The sequence below is a fragment of the Paramacrobiotus metropolitanus genome, unplaced genomic scaffold (genome assembly GCF_019649055.1).
Source record: "Paramacrobiotus metropolitanus isolate TYO unplaced genomic scaffold, Prichtersi_v1.0 Parri_scaffold0000035, whole genome shotgun sequence".
Taxonomy (NCBI): Eukaryota; Metazoa; Tardigrada; class Eutardigrada; order Parachela; family Macrobiotidae; genus Paramacrobiotus; species Paramacrobiotus metropolitanus.
This window is the reverse complement of record NW_026570255.1, coordinates 901,760-918,192: the sequence shown is the minus strand read 5'-3', so window position 1 is coordinate 918,192 and position 16,433 is coordinate 901,760. Positions and strand designations below refer to the sequence as shown.

At 42.6% G+C, this 16,433-nt stretch overlaps 2 protein-coding genes across 3 annotated transcripts; both read left to right on the top strand.

Annotated features, from left to right (window-relative positions):
• Positions 1-5,923: 5,923 nt before the first annotated feature.
• LOC129589493 (uncharacterized) lies at positions 5,924-7,382 on the top strand. The gene is made up of 2 exons (XM_055484269.1): positions 5,924-5,936; positions 6,198-7,382. Exon 2 carries the CDS (start codon positions 6,417-6,419, stop codon positions 7,380-7,382), a length of 966 nt encoding a protein of 321 aa, XP_055340244.1. The 5' UTR covers positions 5,924-5,936; positions 6,198-6,416.
• Positions 7,383-10,976: 3,594 nt separating this feature from the next.
• On the top strand, positions 10,977-14,125 carry LOC129589472 (uncharacterized). 2 transcript variants are annotated; one of them, XM_055484250.1, is made up of 2 exons: positions 10,977-11,512; positions 12,379-14,125. In XM_055484250.1, exon 2 carries the CDS (start codon positions 12,975-12,977, stop codon positions 13,800-13,802), a length of 828 nt encoding a protein of 275 aa, XP_055340225.1. In that variant the 5' UTR covers positions 10,977-11,512; positions 12,379-12,974; the 3' UTR covers positions 13,803-14,125. The 2 variants fall into 2 exon arrangements, with proteins under 2 accessions (XP_055340225.1, XP_055340226.1); XM_055484251.1 differs by lacking the exon at positions 10,977-11,512 and adding an exon at positions 11,529-11,778.
• The last annotated feature ends 2,308 nt before the right edge of the window (positions 14,126-16,433 follow it).

The following is a 16,433-nucleotide window of genomic DNA, read 5'->3' as shown; positions in this document are numbered from 1 at the left end:
TGATTTCATACAATCTGCTGGATAAAACCGATCCACGAAATACTATTAAAAAGTGCCCGCACTGTGGCTTGGTGTGGTGGAAAGCGGACGGGTGCGATGGTGTTGTTACGTGCGGGAATTTAGTTCCTACTCTCAGTTGCGACGGAATCAGTACGAACGACCTCGTTCAGATGTGTAAAGTTAACTTTACGGACAGTTCTGTTAAACTGCATGAGGTGCACCCTGCGACCCTTCCTGTGGAGTTGCAGGTAGTCGTTGCGAGCAATCCCTTTTTTGTGCGTGAACAGGAGCCTATGGAGAATCCTGTCGAGACGGGAAAGGAGGTCGCTACTAGTGATCCCGTTCCGACCGGGGAATTAGGCCCTACGGACAATCCCGTTGAGATTTCTGAGCGGGAATCTACGGAAGATCCTGTTGAAGCGAGAAATTTGGCCCCTGCAAACAATCCGGTTGAGATACTTGAGGTAATTCCAACGAACAGTCCCGTTGAGATGGAGGTAGACCCTACGGACGTTCCTGTTGAGAAACGTGGGTTGGACCGTGCGAGCGATCCCGCCGAGATGCGTGAGGAGGTTCTTATGAACATTCCCGAAAAGAAACTTGAAGTGGACACTACGAACAATCCTGGGGAGACGCGTGAAGTGTACACTTTGAATAATCCCGTTGAAACTTCCGGTAGCGCTACTGATCCAGCACTATCCGCAAGCGCCCTTGGGTGTGGCAGACCAATGGTATGGAACGAACTGCCTAAACTTGATGATGAAGTATTGTTGCAAATGTTTGAGGTAAAAACGCTGGAGGAGATTAAGAACATCCTGCAATGGCACAGACCAGACTCAAGCGAGGTAGTCGGAGAGCATGACGTGGAAATGTTGGACATAACTTTGAATGACACATCCGTGGATGCATCCATGGAGACCTCAGACAGTGACCACAGCGGAGACATTGTGCCCTCAATATATTATTTAGCCAGCGGCAGTGGGATTGTGGGATTTTATTAAAGGAGCTATTTTCCCTTGATTTGTATTATTGCAGAATTACATTCAAATAAATGAAAAATATTGCTTCTTTCTTCTGACTTTATATTATCATTTTTTGATGCGAAACAAGTATGTTGAAAAAAAAGACGCGTGGACGACTGTCGCCCGCTTTAGTAATGAGATTACTGCTCTTTTTCACAAAACAACTGCGGCTCATCACAACACGCTTCGCACTCCATACGCACAAAATAAAACGCTAAAACAGCCACTAATACCTGAATTTATACTCCATCTTTTTGCCGGCAAACACTACTTTGTCAAAGGCGCTCGCGCACTTCGTAGTGGCTTCGGTTCATGAATCGGGCATTTTATTTTTGGATATCACTTTCCATACTACAGGATTTCATGTCATATGTGTGCTGCGCTTAAACCTTTTCTGATTTTGTTTAGGGTTTTTTGTTTATAAACTCTTCTTATCGAACCTAGGAAAATAGTGCTTTATTTGCAAGCAGATGTCAGTGATTGCGGATAACATATCCAATTTCATTTCGTGCTAACGGGGATGTAGTTTTCCTTTAATTGCAGCTTCCTTGACCGATTCCCGCCTCGTACTTGTACTGAGTTGCACATGATGTGCAGAAATCATTAAGGCACGCCTGCTCAAGCCTGAGTCATCCTAAGTCTGATCTGGGCTACATTTTCAGATTTTGCTTAAACTTTCCAATAAGCCCGTCTTAGTTTGATAAAGGTACAAAAGCCTGCATGATTAACCGTAAATTGTTCGTAATGTTTGCTTTCCTGGCTAGCCCATATTTCACAACGCGTTGTGAATATGGGCTAGGCAGAAAAGCACGGGTAATAAAAATGCTACTAGGGGAGGCATCAAAATTAATAACAGTACTTTCCATGCGGTCTTCCTTATCTACATTGCGTGCAGTGGGCGAATGTTTGCATTTACGATGGCAGCATTTCAACAGTGAAATTCTGCGCTAACAATATTAGACCATAACACTGTTAACCGATGCCGAGCCAACAATATTTGAGCGTTTTGAGTTGACCATACAGCAGCGTTATCTAATCCCATAAAATTTCATGCGGCACAGCTTCATTTTATATCTTGAGCCCTACCTCGGTTAATCAGGCATTGATCGACACCACGTTGTGCTACCATAAGCGATTGATTGGTGGTGAATAGCCAAAAACTGCCCCATAACTACAATTTATTGTTAAAACAATTTTCCCTTTCCGCCATTATTGTCGTATATTATCGTTGATGACATAGCCAAGGGATTCGTTAGTCATGCACAATGCATACAAGCTCATACTTGTTTATTTTAACGACAAATGAAAGCTAATGGAGCACATGTATTGCAGTTTTTTAGGTGATGACTGAAAAATCGGGTGTATTCTAAGTCCAAAGTATGCGTCAACTTTGTCCTTAAAGACGTGGATAGGAAATAGTGAATCAACGATTGAGCGGTCTCATATACAAAATATAAACAAAGAAATTCTGTCCTAAATCTCACTGCGTGTAGCGCTTATTATTTAGCATCAAATCATACTGTACAGAGACCTGCATCTGCAGACCTGCAAATCTCAAAACGACTCGTTATTATTGTGATAATTAACTATATTCACATGACTCATAATTAAGTATTTACGTATCCATTTTGCCATTTTAGATCAGCAAATTTTCTTCCTCGTAGAATACGAAATTCAGTTCTTTTTTGTTTTCGAAGTGATATCGTAGCTGTACTGCACGACGAAAATTGGTAAATATTTTGCCTCTGTACTTTTGGATTCGTTCACTAGAACTTATCTAATCTACCGTTTACCTGACAATTTCTTTAAACTTCTGATACACTCAGTCTCGCTCGTTGGCTTTGAATACTCTACCTTTATTACTCAGCTACTGATAGTACGTACATACTTAATAAACGGCCTGTTTATTTGGTATAAAGGTATTAAAAACTAAACCGTATAATTCATTTCGTGCATTACATTATTCATTTCTGCATTCGTTTTAGCAGTGGTAGAGTTGTTCCGAATTCCGATGCTTTGGTTGACAAACTTCGAAACAGCGGCTTGTCATTGCTGAGTGACCTTTTGACGAAGAAGAGGTGGCAAGTTAAACAGTTTTCAACTATAATTTCTCAGTTAGGATTTCAGAAGAACCTGCTGGAATAATGTATCATCCGTTGATAAAGAACAGTATAACCGCAAAAGCCCAATTGAATAGCAGAAAACCGTGTTGCGTCTTGATCGGACAAACTGGAGCCGGGAAAACCACTCTGGACAATCTGCTATGCGGCACTGAACACATATCGGGCGCCTCCGAAGCCAGCCTGACGCAACTGCTGTTCAGGAACGATGTGTGCGTGGGAAATAACGCGTTCACTGTGATCGACACTCCCGGCACGGATAGCCATACCGACACATACAAACACGCATTTCAGCTGCGTGCGGGACTAACGGCAACGGAGCTGAATACCATTTTCATTGTGTTGAAATACGAGAATCGTTATAATAAAATGATTGAAAACTACATTCAAGTCGAGCAACCGGTCGGCAACTTCACCAAACGAATTGTTATTCTCATTTCGCACATGGATAACGCAGACGACCATAAGCAGGAGTTTCCCAAAATCTGCAGTAAACTAATGGAAGCCAGCGCGGATATTGCTAACATTATCTTTTTCTCCGACCAGAGTAATCCAAGTGCTATTGCTGATTTAATGTATGCTTGCATGTCGCATATGGAGCCGCAGCGGCTGAAGATATCGGACGACGAATTCCTTGCCAACTTTAACTGGTATCAAATCAAAATAAATATGAAACGATCGTTCGAGCAGTACATAAAGCGAACGCAAACGCTTTTTGCCGGCTACGCGAGATTACGCGATCGAGCCAAAAATGAACCGGAGGACGACCAGGATGAGCTCTTCCACGTGATCATTGTGCAATTCAAGTATGAACTCGATGACCTTTACGAAGAGTTTGTGAATAAGCATCGCAAAGAAATGATTGACTTGGAATACTACGCATTGTGTGTGGAAATGCAGAAAGAAAATGTAAAGGTTTGCGATCGGCTAGTCAGTTCAGTTACGCCGCTGATGACGTACAATCTGTTCGATAACACGGATCCACGGAACCTGATCAAGGCTTGTCCTCACTGTGGTCTGGTCTGGTGGAAAACAGAGGGCTGCGATGGTCGCACCACGTGTGGGAACCGTGTTACTTCCTTTTTTGATTTCCGAGCGAAAGACCTGTTTAAGTACGCTCTCAAGTGGGTGAACGGCGAGCTAACCCACACGAAAAACCCAGTAAAAAAACACACCAGCCAAGTGACCGACGTCACGCCACTAGGAAAAGGCGTGGGATGTGATCGAACCATTGTGTGGACGGAAATGCCGAAACTCAGTGATGAGATTCTCTTCCAAATCTTTCAAGTAAAAACCATGGAGGAAGTGCGGAGTATTGTAAAAACTGAGCAATTAGCAACGGGGCCATCACTAATGAGGTGTGATTTCGGCTTCCTTTGTGTCATTTCGGTAGAACCGCGTGCTCGCTTATACCATATGAGTCTACGGGAAAAATGCTGGCATAATCCAGATTTTTAAGTGTGCACGGTGATTACTTCATCTATTCATGTCCATGTAGAGAGACCACGTGTGCACGAATGAATTTTCTTGTGACTATGCTTTTTTTAAAAAAATATGAGTAAACCATTCAGGCACAGCAATTTATTCTTTGCGGCTGTTCTTATAACCGGAATCGTATTGGATTCGTTCACATGTCTTTGCAAATGCGCGCATGCTTAACAACAGCTGTACCTACACGCAGTATAAGGCGGCTCTGTACAGAAACTACAGTTTCCGAGTGCTAATCAAGCAGAGCTGTGCAGTAGAGCCATACGAATACCTACAGTATTACTGCGTGTAGTCAATACTGTACAATACATTTCGGGTACTGTACAGTTTTAACAATGTTGCAAACACACTGTTACACACATTTAGTTTTTCCTGCAGTTCTCAACAAAATCCGTTGTTATACACATTATTCGAGTTCTAGTTTGGCAGGATCAACCATTCTAGCGATTTATTGTTCAAAGTTTTAAATGCAGTTTTGTAAACAGCAATATTCACTTTTACGCCGTGGATTATGTCGGACTCGGAGGCTCTCCCATCTTCTTCGACCAAGGTATGCAAAATAAATCGCTCTTAAATAAAACAAATCTGATCTGTCTAGTGTCTATTCATGGTACTTCAAATGCTGGGATAATAACTTCGTATTACTAAATACAAACTAGTACATATATCAGTGTTTCTAACGTTGCTCTCAGAAAACGATTGCGCTGCAGGTGTTCAAGTTGTACTTTAAATAACGATGTTTTTTCGTTAGAGAGGAGGCATAAACTGTTGTGTACCGCGATGCATCCACTATCAGAATCGGCCAGGATCAGAAGAAATTTCATTCCTAAGGCTGCCGGACAAAGCGGATCCTCGGTATTCCGTATGGCTACACCGCATCCGACGGGAGTCAAAATGGGAACCGGGCTCCGAAACTCGTGTCTGCAGCGCTCACTTTTTGGCGTCCGATTTCATAACAAAAACCAAACGTGGAAAAGATTCAAAAAGAAAGCTCCTCTTGAAAACTGCCGTACCCTCGCAATTTTAATGTCTTCCTAGTACAGTTCATCCCGCAAACTGTCAACCCGCTCGCTCGCGCCAAATCCCAAAAGTGCGCTGCGATCTACCATTGTCTACTACGCCAAGAAAAAAGCGAAAGCTTGCAACGTCAGTGCAAACAGAAGCAAGCTTTGTTGATCTTGAACGGTTGCAGTCCGATGTCACAAAGTTTTCCGCTGAAATTTTACGTTTGCAAGAAATAATACGTTCAAAGGATGCGGAAGTAAGTCATCTTAAAGAAGAAATGCGACGGAATGAAGGGCGCAGCGTAAGTAGTCGTCTGAGTCGCTGAGTGCAAAATGTTTTTTTTTAGAGTTATACTGTAAAACAAACTATGTAATAAGTACTCTTACTTATAATACTTATAATGTATTTTTAATTACTTACTCGGAATATGCGCACAATAAACAAGTACTCTTAATGTGCCTTTATATTTATGCACTCGTATAACTACAGTACTTGTACAGTGTACACAATTGTTTTATTTTTACATGTTACAAAACATCCGAAGAATTCTTTTTGCTTTTAGAACACGCGTATTGGGGAACTGCTTACTGAAGTGCTGGACACAAAATCGTATCAAAAGACGTTGGAAAACCGTTTGGGGCGCCAAGAATTTCGTGTGGAAAAGTTTGCTGGCCGGGACCATGCAGTTCAAAACTTGACCGGGCTGCCGTCGTATTTAGCGTTGTCAACGATTTACGGTGCCGTCTTTGGTGGCAATAACCCAGAATTGTTAGACACAATAATGATTAAAAAAAGATCGGGAAGAAATCCGTACCCGGACCGCTCAAAGCAATCTGGTAATCCACTGGCCTTGAATTATTTTAATCAGTGTTTTCTGACACTGATGAAGCTGCGCACTGGGATGACATACGAAGTGCTTGGAGCGATTTTTGGAATTGATTCTCGAACAGTTGGGGAGTATTATAACTGTTGGTTGGAAGTTATGGACGAGCGGATGATGGCAGTGTTTCGTCAGTTTCCATATCGTAATGTCGATCCTTTGCCCCTGCCAGCTAAAATTGCTGCCCTTTTCCCAAAGATAACTATGATTGTGGATTGTTTTGAGATTAAAATTGAGAAACCAAAAAACCCAGATGCTGCACGAAAATGCTGGTCCAGTTATAAGAAGAGCTATACAATAAAGCTTCTGGTCGGCTGCGAGGCCGACGGTAATCCCTGTTTTTTGTCCCATCCGTACCAAGGATCGATTTCTGATCCTGCCATCGTGAAAGCATCTGAGCTCTTGCAGAAGTTAACATTTGGCGATGTAGTTCTTGCAGAACGCGGTTTCCAGCTTACTGAAATTGCCCGTAATTTAGGATTTCAGTGGATTGTGCCGCCGAGCGTTGGAAAAAATGAGAATATGTCTGCTGAGAAGCTGAAAGATACAGCCGAGATCGCTAGAGCCAGAATAGTGGTGGAGAATACGATTGGTCGTGCCAAAACGTTTAATCAAATAAGGGGACCGCTTCGGATAACTGATCTTCAACGTATTGACACCGAAGTCCGGGTTGTTTTTAATTTATGTAAATTTCTACCACCGCTACGAGTATGCGAAAACGATGAATTAATCGACGAAAATGGTGACACGTTTGACTTAATCAGCGAGGAGGACGAAGAAATGAGCACCGAGCTGTTGGCCCAGCTGACGCTGGATCGCCTGTTGCTTATCGAATGCCCGGATGGCTCCTATGAACCACTTCCTTAAATTTTTTGTAACTGTACTTCTACACAGTATTTGTTAATTTTTTTTGTTTTTGTTAGTGTATGCACTATTCTTGTATTGCATTGCCTGTTTCTTAAACATAATATTAAAAATTAGTTCGGTTCTTCGTTCAGTTATTTCGTGTACTGTATCTGTAAAGAAAACATTTTTTTATGTTTGTTTTTAACAATTAGTGATATGTACTGGAAAGGTATGGTGTTGCTCATGCGCCCGATTTTTTAATTATCTGCGAAAAATTTAAATGAAACCATAAATACTATTTCCAACCTTATAAAATTAACAAGTTACAGAATATTAGTTAGAAATACAGAACACAGGTTACAGTTTACAGATACTTATTAATTATTGTTCAACACAAATAAACACTACACAACAACCTTATTTCATGCTCCTTTCACAGATACTGTGGATCGCAAGGGCAGAAACGTTTTAAAGTAATACTCAGCGCATCGCTCAAAAATAAATTCGACTGCATCGCTTGCCAGAGATATCTTTTCCAAAAAGTGATCTTTCTCTGCACTAGAATAGGCAAAAAAGTAACAAGTTGTGATCCCTGTGCACGCCATGGCAACCTGGACTTGATAAAAATGTTCATGCGATCGTTTCAGAACGAAGCAACCGCTGCCGTCATCAACTACATATGGCAATTCAAAGGGTTCCTTTTTTGTGTCGAAGGTTTTTATTTCAATCAGTGCCCAAGTGATTTCGCCAGTTAGAACGTTCTCTTCGCGAATCAGGCGGTCAGGAGAAGCTCCAATCCACGGTTCCCACGGGTTTATACAGAAACCAATCCTAAATGCACTCAACTGCGTCTCGTCACTTGAGGCCACTTTACAGAAGTAATCTGCCGCTTCGTCCTCCAAGTCGTGGCCGCGCCGGACCGCGGGCAGATGGGATATTGGCTTTGGCGAAATATGGGACTGAGCCAGCTTGATCATAATATTGTTTAGCCAGCTTTGTGCATAAATATTGTGTAAAAAATGTGAATGCGATTTGCACAGTGCACATACGATAAATACTAAAAGATTCGAGTTTGTTATGTGTCTCAACGTGATGGCTGTTCTACCGAAATGACAGAGGCTAAGCGCGCTACGCCTCCCATACCCTCGGCTCGCCTGATGGCCCCGTTGCTAATTCCAAATTGCACAAGCCAGTTGTGCGGCGGATACTGACACTACTTTCCACCGTTAGAATCAATGGTTTCGTCAGGATCCGCAGACGCGAAAATTGCCGTCCACGGGAGTTTTATCAGTTTTACTGTCACTTTTACATAATAGTACACCCCAGCTTAATGCTGTTTTTAATCCTACTTTATACTATCGTATGTATTTAAGGCGTTTTCTGTGGATTTTATTTTGTTGGTTTCCTTTTTGTTTGATGTAATACTTGTGACTTTTTATGGGCGGTTATTAATAGAATCCTGGCAAAATCTCAGTGCTTACGAATAGTATCCGATAATAGTCATCATAATACATAGTACAGCATGGCGGGTGCGATACAGTTGTCTTAGCAAATAGGCTCCCGGAAATTGTAGTAGACATAGATGTATTTCATAAAAACATGTCGTCACTGGTCAGAAACATTGACTTTGTTGAACTTTGTGCATTAACGTGCGGAAATTGGTCGCATTCGCTATTTCTTGGCAACCCATAGGCTATAGCGCTACCTAAACATGGGCACGTCTACGATTTGTTACAGCTCGGCGTACGATACAGCCGCCAACCGGCGGCGAGTGATGTTGACTCGATGCATTTGTGATGGAAATGATCAGACTCGAATCACTTTTATGTAGTTTTTGTAGTTTTCCCGTTTGATCCAGTAAACTCTTCTTTGTAGAAGCCCCGTGATCTTCCACTTCCACATAATCATATTTGAGACTTTTCTTGCGAAACGCCTTTATGGTATGGCATGAGCGCAGAGTCGACTTGGTTTGTGTGATTCACGAAAGTAACACACAAGAACGCCCCGGCGAATAAACTATTCACCGGACACTACTACCGTGTAATATGCAGCGCTTTCTAGTGTCATTCTGATAGTGCTTGAGTTCGCTGATATGGTTTACTTAAGCTATATTTACCGTTAGTGCACGCTATCTCATTATGTGCAGCCATGTGCAACTGGGTGAACCCATTCTTTGCTAATACGAAAGTACGCACGTCTAATGCATTATACATAGCCTTATCGACAGCTGATTGATTTAACCTCTAAGGAGCTTTCGTAAACATTTTCAGAATTTCGCAAGACCTGCCATTAGTTCTTTCATGAAAGAATGGACCTCCCATTGCATGGGTGGGCCTTAAGGGATTTGGCCCGGTACATAGCACCAAATTCGTGTACATCCATGGGAACTTTCGCTGTCGCGCACTCCCAAAACAGTTTTTTGCATTGCTTTATGGTGTTTGTAGCCAAAAGATGTGTACACATAGGCGTGAAATCCGTTTTTGCGCGCAACATCCGGTTCGGGAGTTATAGCTGTAAGAAAATTCCAAAAAGTTTAAATGCATTCAGGTGTACCAAAAGTCTCATTATGGACCGATCCCTTTCAAATTTTGCACGTAAATGCGCATTACCATGAAGATCGTTCTTAAACCGATCCACTGTTCTAGCACGTTTTTAAAATTTTAAAATAAATTTCAAAAATTTTAAAATTCATTTTAAAATTCGAAAAAAATCGTGGAAGTCTGGATCCGTGTAAGAACGATCTTCATGTTTATGTGCATTTACGTGCAAAATTTGAAAGGGATCGGTCCATAATGAGAGACTTTTGGTACACCTGAATGCATTTAAGCTTTTTGGAATTTTCTATCACCCATATCTGCCGAACTGGATGTTGCGCGCGAAAACGGATTTCACGCCTATGTTTACAAATCATTAGGCTACACTATGTCCAAAGACAACCCAAAAAAGTGTTTGGAAGTGCGCGAAAGCGAATATTCCCGCGTATGTACACGTAATTGGTGCTATGTACCGGGCCAAATCCCTTAAAGCGAAGTTTCCAGCGGTTTTAAAGCTTTGGTTAAACTAGAAAACTGGAGAGAGTTTCCTCTTTCAGAATATTGCACTATCATTTAACAGAAAAATGTGCTTCACTTAAAAAATTTTTGGCGGTTAGAATGGTGACACATGAGCCAGCTTTACTAAAACTGAAAACATTGATATACTGTACATTAGGCTACAGTCTGTAGCAAAACGAGTGCAAAGCCTGGACCACAAAATGTTATTATCGCACCCAAAGTTAGAAGAAAATCCTTATAATTTGACACTCGTAATCTATGACTCACGGCGATAACACTCGGTGATTTCAAAGTACCGGAAGTATATCATAATGGGATGTTGTTCTGCATAACAATATTTATGAGTTTTGTTCAGCGAGCAAGCCTGCCACAAGGGACGATCGAAGTTTGGTAGACTGGGGTACAGTTCGTAAATTTGCGCAGGTCGGGTTCATGTGCAATTGCAGTGATTTTTTTGATAAGATAAAGCTTGGATAAACTTTATTCCAAGAGTAAACGGTCACGCACTTCTATAACCAGCATTCTGTAGTGTACGTGTACGGTAGCCGGATATTAGAGTTTCGTAGCACCGTGCACTGCTCCGCCTGTGTTTGGAACGCTGGCCGCTGGGTATGGGAGTGAGCGACCGTTTAGACTAACCTACCTAACAGGAAACGTTTAGCTCACCCTGCCGCTCAGTGCACTCCCGAATTCGATTGCACTACTACTGACAATGCATAACTGGCATTTCAAATCTTTTCCGCTCGCATTAACTGTAGAAGTATCCATTTTGTTGTGCGGTTTTTGATCGGTTTGGTGATGTGGAGTAGCGATGTGTTCATTTGTGTCGAGACTTGAGCCAACAAAGTGCGCTTACTCATACTGCTTTATCTAATCATCTGTGCGTCACAATTTGTTTGCACCACATAATCAAACCCAACCCAGAATATGATGCCGTTCCTTGCGGGAGACCAGCACGATATAAAAGCTGTAGGCTGCGATTGCAAAATAGTGTATACATAGGCCTTTGAGCAGTTTAGCTGCATTGATTAAAATCTTCAACAGCGAACTTTCCTTATAAGAGGTGCTCGCGTGCGTGCAACTGCAAAATTTTAAAAGGTACGATGGTAGCATTTAAAAGCGTATTTTTGCGAAATATCTCTCATACTGGATGTACAACTGTGGCCACTGCACAAGCGTATTATTGTCAACATGTATTTGTTGCGGCATTCCTTGTTTTAATGTCTTTTGGGCAACTTTACCGGAATGTGGCCGGCATTACACCATTTTAACTAGTTACAGTACTAGTGCTTTATTTACAAGTACTGCATACATCAATCATGATTGTATTCGCTCTTTTGCGCTCGTACGTGGCATAATAACCGGTAGGCCCTCCTTCTCAAGTTTCTTCGAAACTTTTCTTTTAAGATTTCTACGGTAATTTTGATTTTTAGAGTTCTAAGAGGTTTTGAATTTTTTACGTTTTCATAATACGTTTGTTAGGTTTTCCTAGGCTTCTTAGCAACCTAAGGAACCTGGGAAATCTAAGAAGTAAGGTGTAACTCAAGGAAGTCTTTTCCAACGAAATGTTCGGCCGATCCTTAGCCAAATTATTCTTAAATGTTGTGTGCTGTTTATTTAGTCCGCCGCTAATGAGGGTCATAGAAACGACCCTCATTAGCGGACAACTAAATAAACGGCACATGGTGGCCGACGGCCACCATTTTATCTAATCCTTTAGACGTTGTGATATGATATGACTAGCTCCCTTTTCCATGGTTTGGGAGCCCTACCTCTGCCATCTAATCAGTCAGCTACAGATGTCACTGTGTTACTGTTACGAAACAATGTAGTCGTGAGTCATGGTATTAATTAAGTCAGTTCAGCATTTACAGATGTTAGTATTAGTTGTACATTCTTACGAGCAACTACCGCGCCAACAACAGCAATCTTGGTGAGCTAATGGCATTGAGTGTTATGTATAGCGCAACTTTGCCGTCCATTACCGGCTTCGAAACCGAAGAAAGAATGTACCGCCAACCCCTGATAAAGAACGCAGTTACCGCAAAGGCCCACTTTAACAGCAATCGACCGTGTGGCATCCTAATCGGTCTTACTGGGGCTGGCAAAACTACTCTCGGTAACAAACTGTGTAACCCGGATCATTTTTCCGGTGCATGGAACGGCAACGTGACACAGCAACTTCTCAGGAGTGACGTCAGCGTCGGTAGCAACCCGTTTTCTCTTATCGATACACCGGGGACCGATGCCCAAACCGACACGTATAAACATACCGTTCTTTTGCGTGCCGGGCTGACAGCAACGGAGCTCAATACAATCTTCATCGTACTGAAATACAAGAGCCACTATAATAAAATGATCGACAACTACCTGCAAGTGGAGCAACCGGTCGGGAATTTCACCAATAAAATCGTCATCCTGATTTCGCACATGGATAATGCTAACGACCATAATAGCGAATTTCCAACTATCTGCACTTTGCTAACAGAAGTCAGTCCAAACATTGCCAACATTATGTTTTTTCTCGCACCAAAGCGACTCCAGTTCCGTTGCCAATCTGATGTACGCTTGCATGTCTCGCATGGAGCCCAGGCGGCTAGAAATATCTGATGACGAATTCGATATCAACTTTAACTTTTATAAGGTGGAAATCCGTATGAGGCGATCCTTCGATCACTACAGAAAACTTGTGCGAAAAGTGTTTAGTGACTACGCAAGACTTCGCGACCGAATAAAAAATGAATTCAATGAAGACAAGGACGAGGTCTTTCACATCATGATTGTCCAGTTCAGGTACGATCTCGATGACCTCTACGATGAATTTATAACCAAGCATGGCAAGGAGATGACTGAGCTGGAGTATTACGCGTTGTGCGTGGAAATACAGAAGGAGAATATAAAGATCTGCGATCGTTTTGTCAATTCTGTCACCCCGCTAATGACGTACAATCTGTTTGACAAAACGGATCCGCGAAATTTAATTAAGGCTTGTCCCTACTGTGGACTGGTATGGTGGAGAACGGAAGGGTGTGATGGTGCGACCAACTGCGGTACTCGAGTGAGCGAAGTATTCGAATCCCGAGCGAAATCCCTGTTCAAGTACACTTTGAAATGGATCGATGACGAGCTGACACCAATAAAAAATCCCGTTGAGAAGCTTTCGGTCAAAGCTGCGGATGCGAAGCCCTCGACGACGGGATTTGGATGCGGCAACCGGATTATTTGGAGCAATATACCTAAGCTGGACGATAAAATTCTACTCGAAATATTTGAGGTGGAAACAATCGCTGAAGTTAGATGCATCATCCAGAACGATGAATACCGGAGAGTACTGTATGGTCGAGAATCGGATTCATCATTTTGGGGCTCTCACGAGTACGACTGGTAGAAGCACATTCTGTATGGACAGTCATACTGTGATGTGGTTTGCAACGGAAGGAAGTGGCCAGAAAGTACCACCCAGTTAGTGTCGTGTTAAGTGTACTTTGATCTTTCATAAAACAATCAATAAATTGTTGACTCATGGTTTGTCTATGAGTGCTTTTGAGTTGAATGCGTATTCTCTCATCTTTCATATTTTGGAATCACTTCTGATTGCTTGAGAGAGAAGAACTTGTTAATGAATAAATGTCACCTTCCATGGCAAGCCGCTCTGGAATATCTGGTCTTGGAAAGTGTTAACTAGAATGTCTTCTTAGCCTTGATGTTGTTGCAGCGTTAGCTAGCTTGAATGAGTTTACATAAAGGTCAACGTTAGCAGAACGATTGGGTTTGTGTCGTGTTTGAGTTAGCTATTCGGTAAAGGTCACTCACCACCATAAACCATCAGCAGCATCACGCTACCTGACATGGCTGTAGCGATAGATGTTGTCGCAGAAGCGGTTCCCCATGTGTGACTACGTGTTCTGACCAGCTTGCCATGCGCGTAGCAGGACCAGACACATTATTGGAAGCTGCTGTCAGAGCGGCATCCGCTCTCTATAGGATCGTTCGATAGAATATTTCAATAGATTTGTATGCTTTGCCGATAGCCTAGTGGTGCCTCTCTCGGCCGTAGAGTATGCAGGTTGTGGGTTCGATTCCCTCAATCGGCAGATTTTTTGCGAGTGTCTGTGCGAGCCTAGCCCAGCCCTTTCACTGCCCATACTATTTCTAAACCTAATTTTAGTTTTGTTTCTTCTTCCGTTCGTACGGGACGTCGTTCTAATAAATTAGGCCTGCGATCTGGCCGCACAGTAAACTGGTGTTTCTCGATTCCGGTAATCGTAATCATAGCTGCTTCGTGACCCCGCACATCCTTTTCCAACTTGAACAGTCGATTGCTCCTGGAAGTACTGTATAAGCATTTCCAGTTAGGTGTTTTAAGAGCATCGTTTAAATACTGACCCGCTTACCATGAGCGCAGCATGACTGCGCACATTATCGGACGCTTCCCACCCTGTTTCCAAAATCCAAACCACCTGTCAGTTTTCGCTCTTCTTTCGTCTACATGGGACGTTCTAATTGGATGAGGCCTGCGATCTGACCGCGCCATTATCTGATCTTTTCAGATTCTGGTAAATCGTATTCGTAGGTTCGTGCGGCTAATGTTTTAGCTAATTTACATCAGCTTACCAGATCGCACTACCGTATGTGAAAGGCCGTTGCTTTAATTTCATTTTTTATTCTATGTTAGAGCAATTTAGAGCATGTACGAGTAATTTGTACATGCCGCCATGGATTTAGTAAAAAAGACAGGTACACTAGAATAGAGTAGAAGATTAAATTTTTTGTGTTCTGAGCTATACTCTGAAGGTGGTTGGCGCAAAGTGACCCAAATGTCGATACATATCTGTACATGTATTGCACATCAAATACCTGCTGTACTGCACCTTCTTCAGTGTCGAGAATAACTAACAATCTACTCATTGGGCATCCGTGCGTTTGTTTGTTTATTTCGATTGTCGATGAATTCCATTGTCGTTCATAAACTGACTTCAATTCAAAGCATCCTCTACACATATTATACCAAAAGTTTCCGAACCCAGATAAAAAAGGTGATGCAGCAATCTAAGTAAAGTAACAGAAACGGCGTACGATACATTGTTTATATTTTTACCTTTCAAAAAAGTGCTAACAAATGCTTTTATGATGAAACTAACCTTCGAACCGCGCAGAATACTGCGTCTCTAATCGAACTTGTGGCGCATCATGCGTATACTTCGTTTGGCAACGGTAGCAGCGTTACCAAAGTATACCGTGCTGCAGTTTAACGAGAAAGTGCCGGCTGATGCGCGACAGTTTCACCAGCTGTACACCTTCCAGGCTGAGTTCCAGCCCGCCTACGCACCACTGTTTTCCGCGATAATGTGCCGACGGACGCGGATCCACTGACTGCAGGCCGCATAACACCTAAAAGAACTCAAAATGGTGTGCGCATCAAGTTACGACAATCTTATAAACGTATTTTCCCCTTTTCTCCGCATGGATATTTATTTGGTAAATGTTTGACCTTAAAGCCCCATTGAGTTGCTGACATCTCGGAGAATATGACTTTTCTTTCCACTTATTAGTCCTACATTATAACAGTACGATCTAATACAGTGAAGCCTACCGTGCAGATGACCTTCCTGAGTTTGACATTGTCTTCATCCCATTCCAGTCGGAACCATAGGTCTCGCAGGTCCTGCTCATCGGGCACGGACAGAGCCGCGTCCATTGCATCCCACAGTGCGAAGCGGAAATCCCCACCAGTCAGCAGTCGCGCTTCAGGAACAGCTATCTCAACGCGGAAGAGCCGAAAGGCCCAGTGATCCGATATGCGAGAAAAACAGCCGCAGCGCAAATGAACCGCGCAGTTGCTCAGATGGATGGCATCACACGGCAAACGAGCGCATAGAGCAAGAAAATCATTTAGCTGATAAGAACCGAGTTCGACAATCTCCTTGACCGTCTCCGGATCCGCCTGGTGCACGAGACATTCCACTTTGCCCACATTATCCACGGCGCAGTTCATCTGCAGGCCGAAGCGAAAACGACT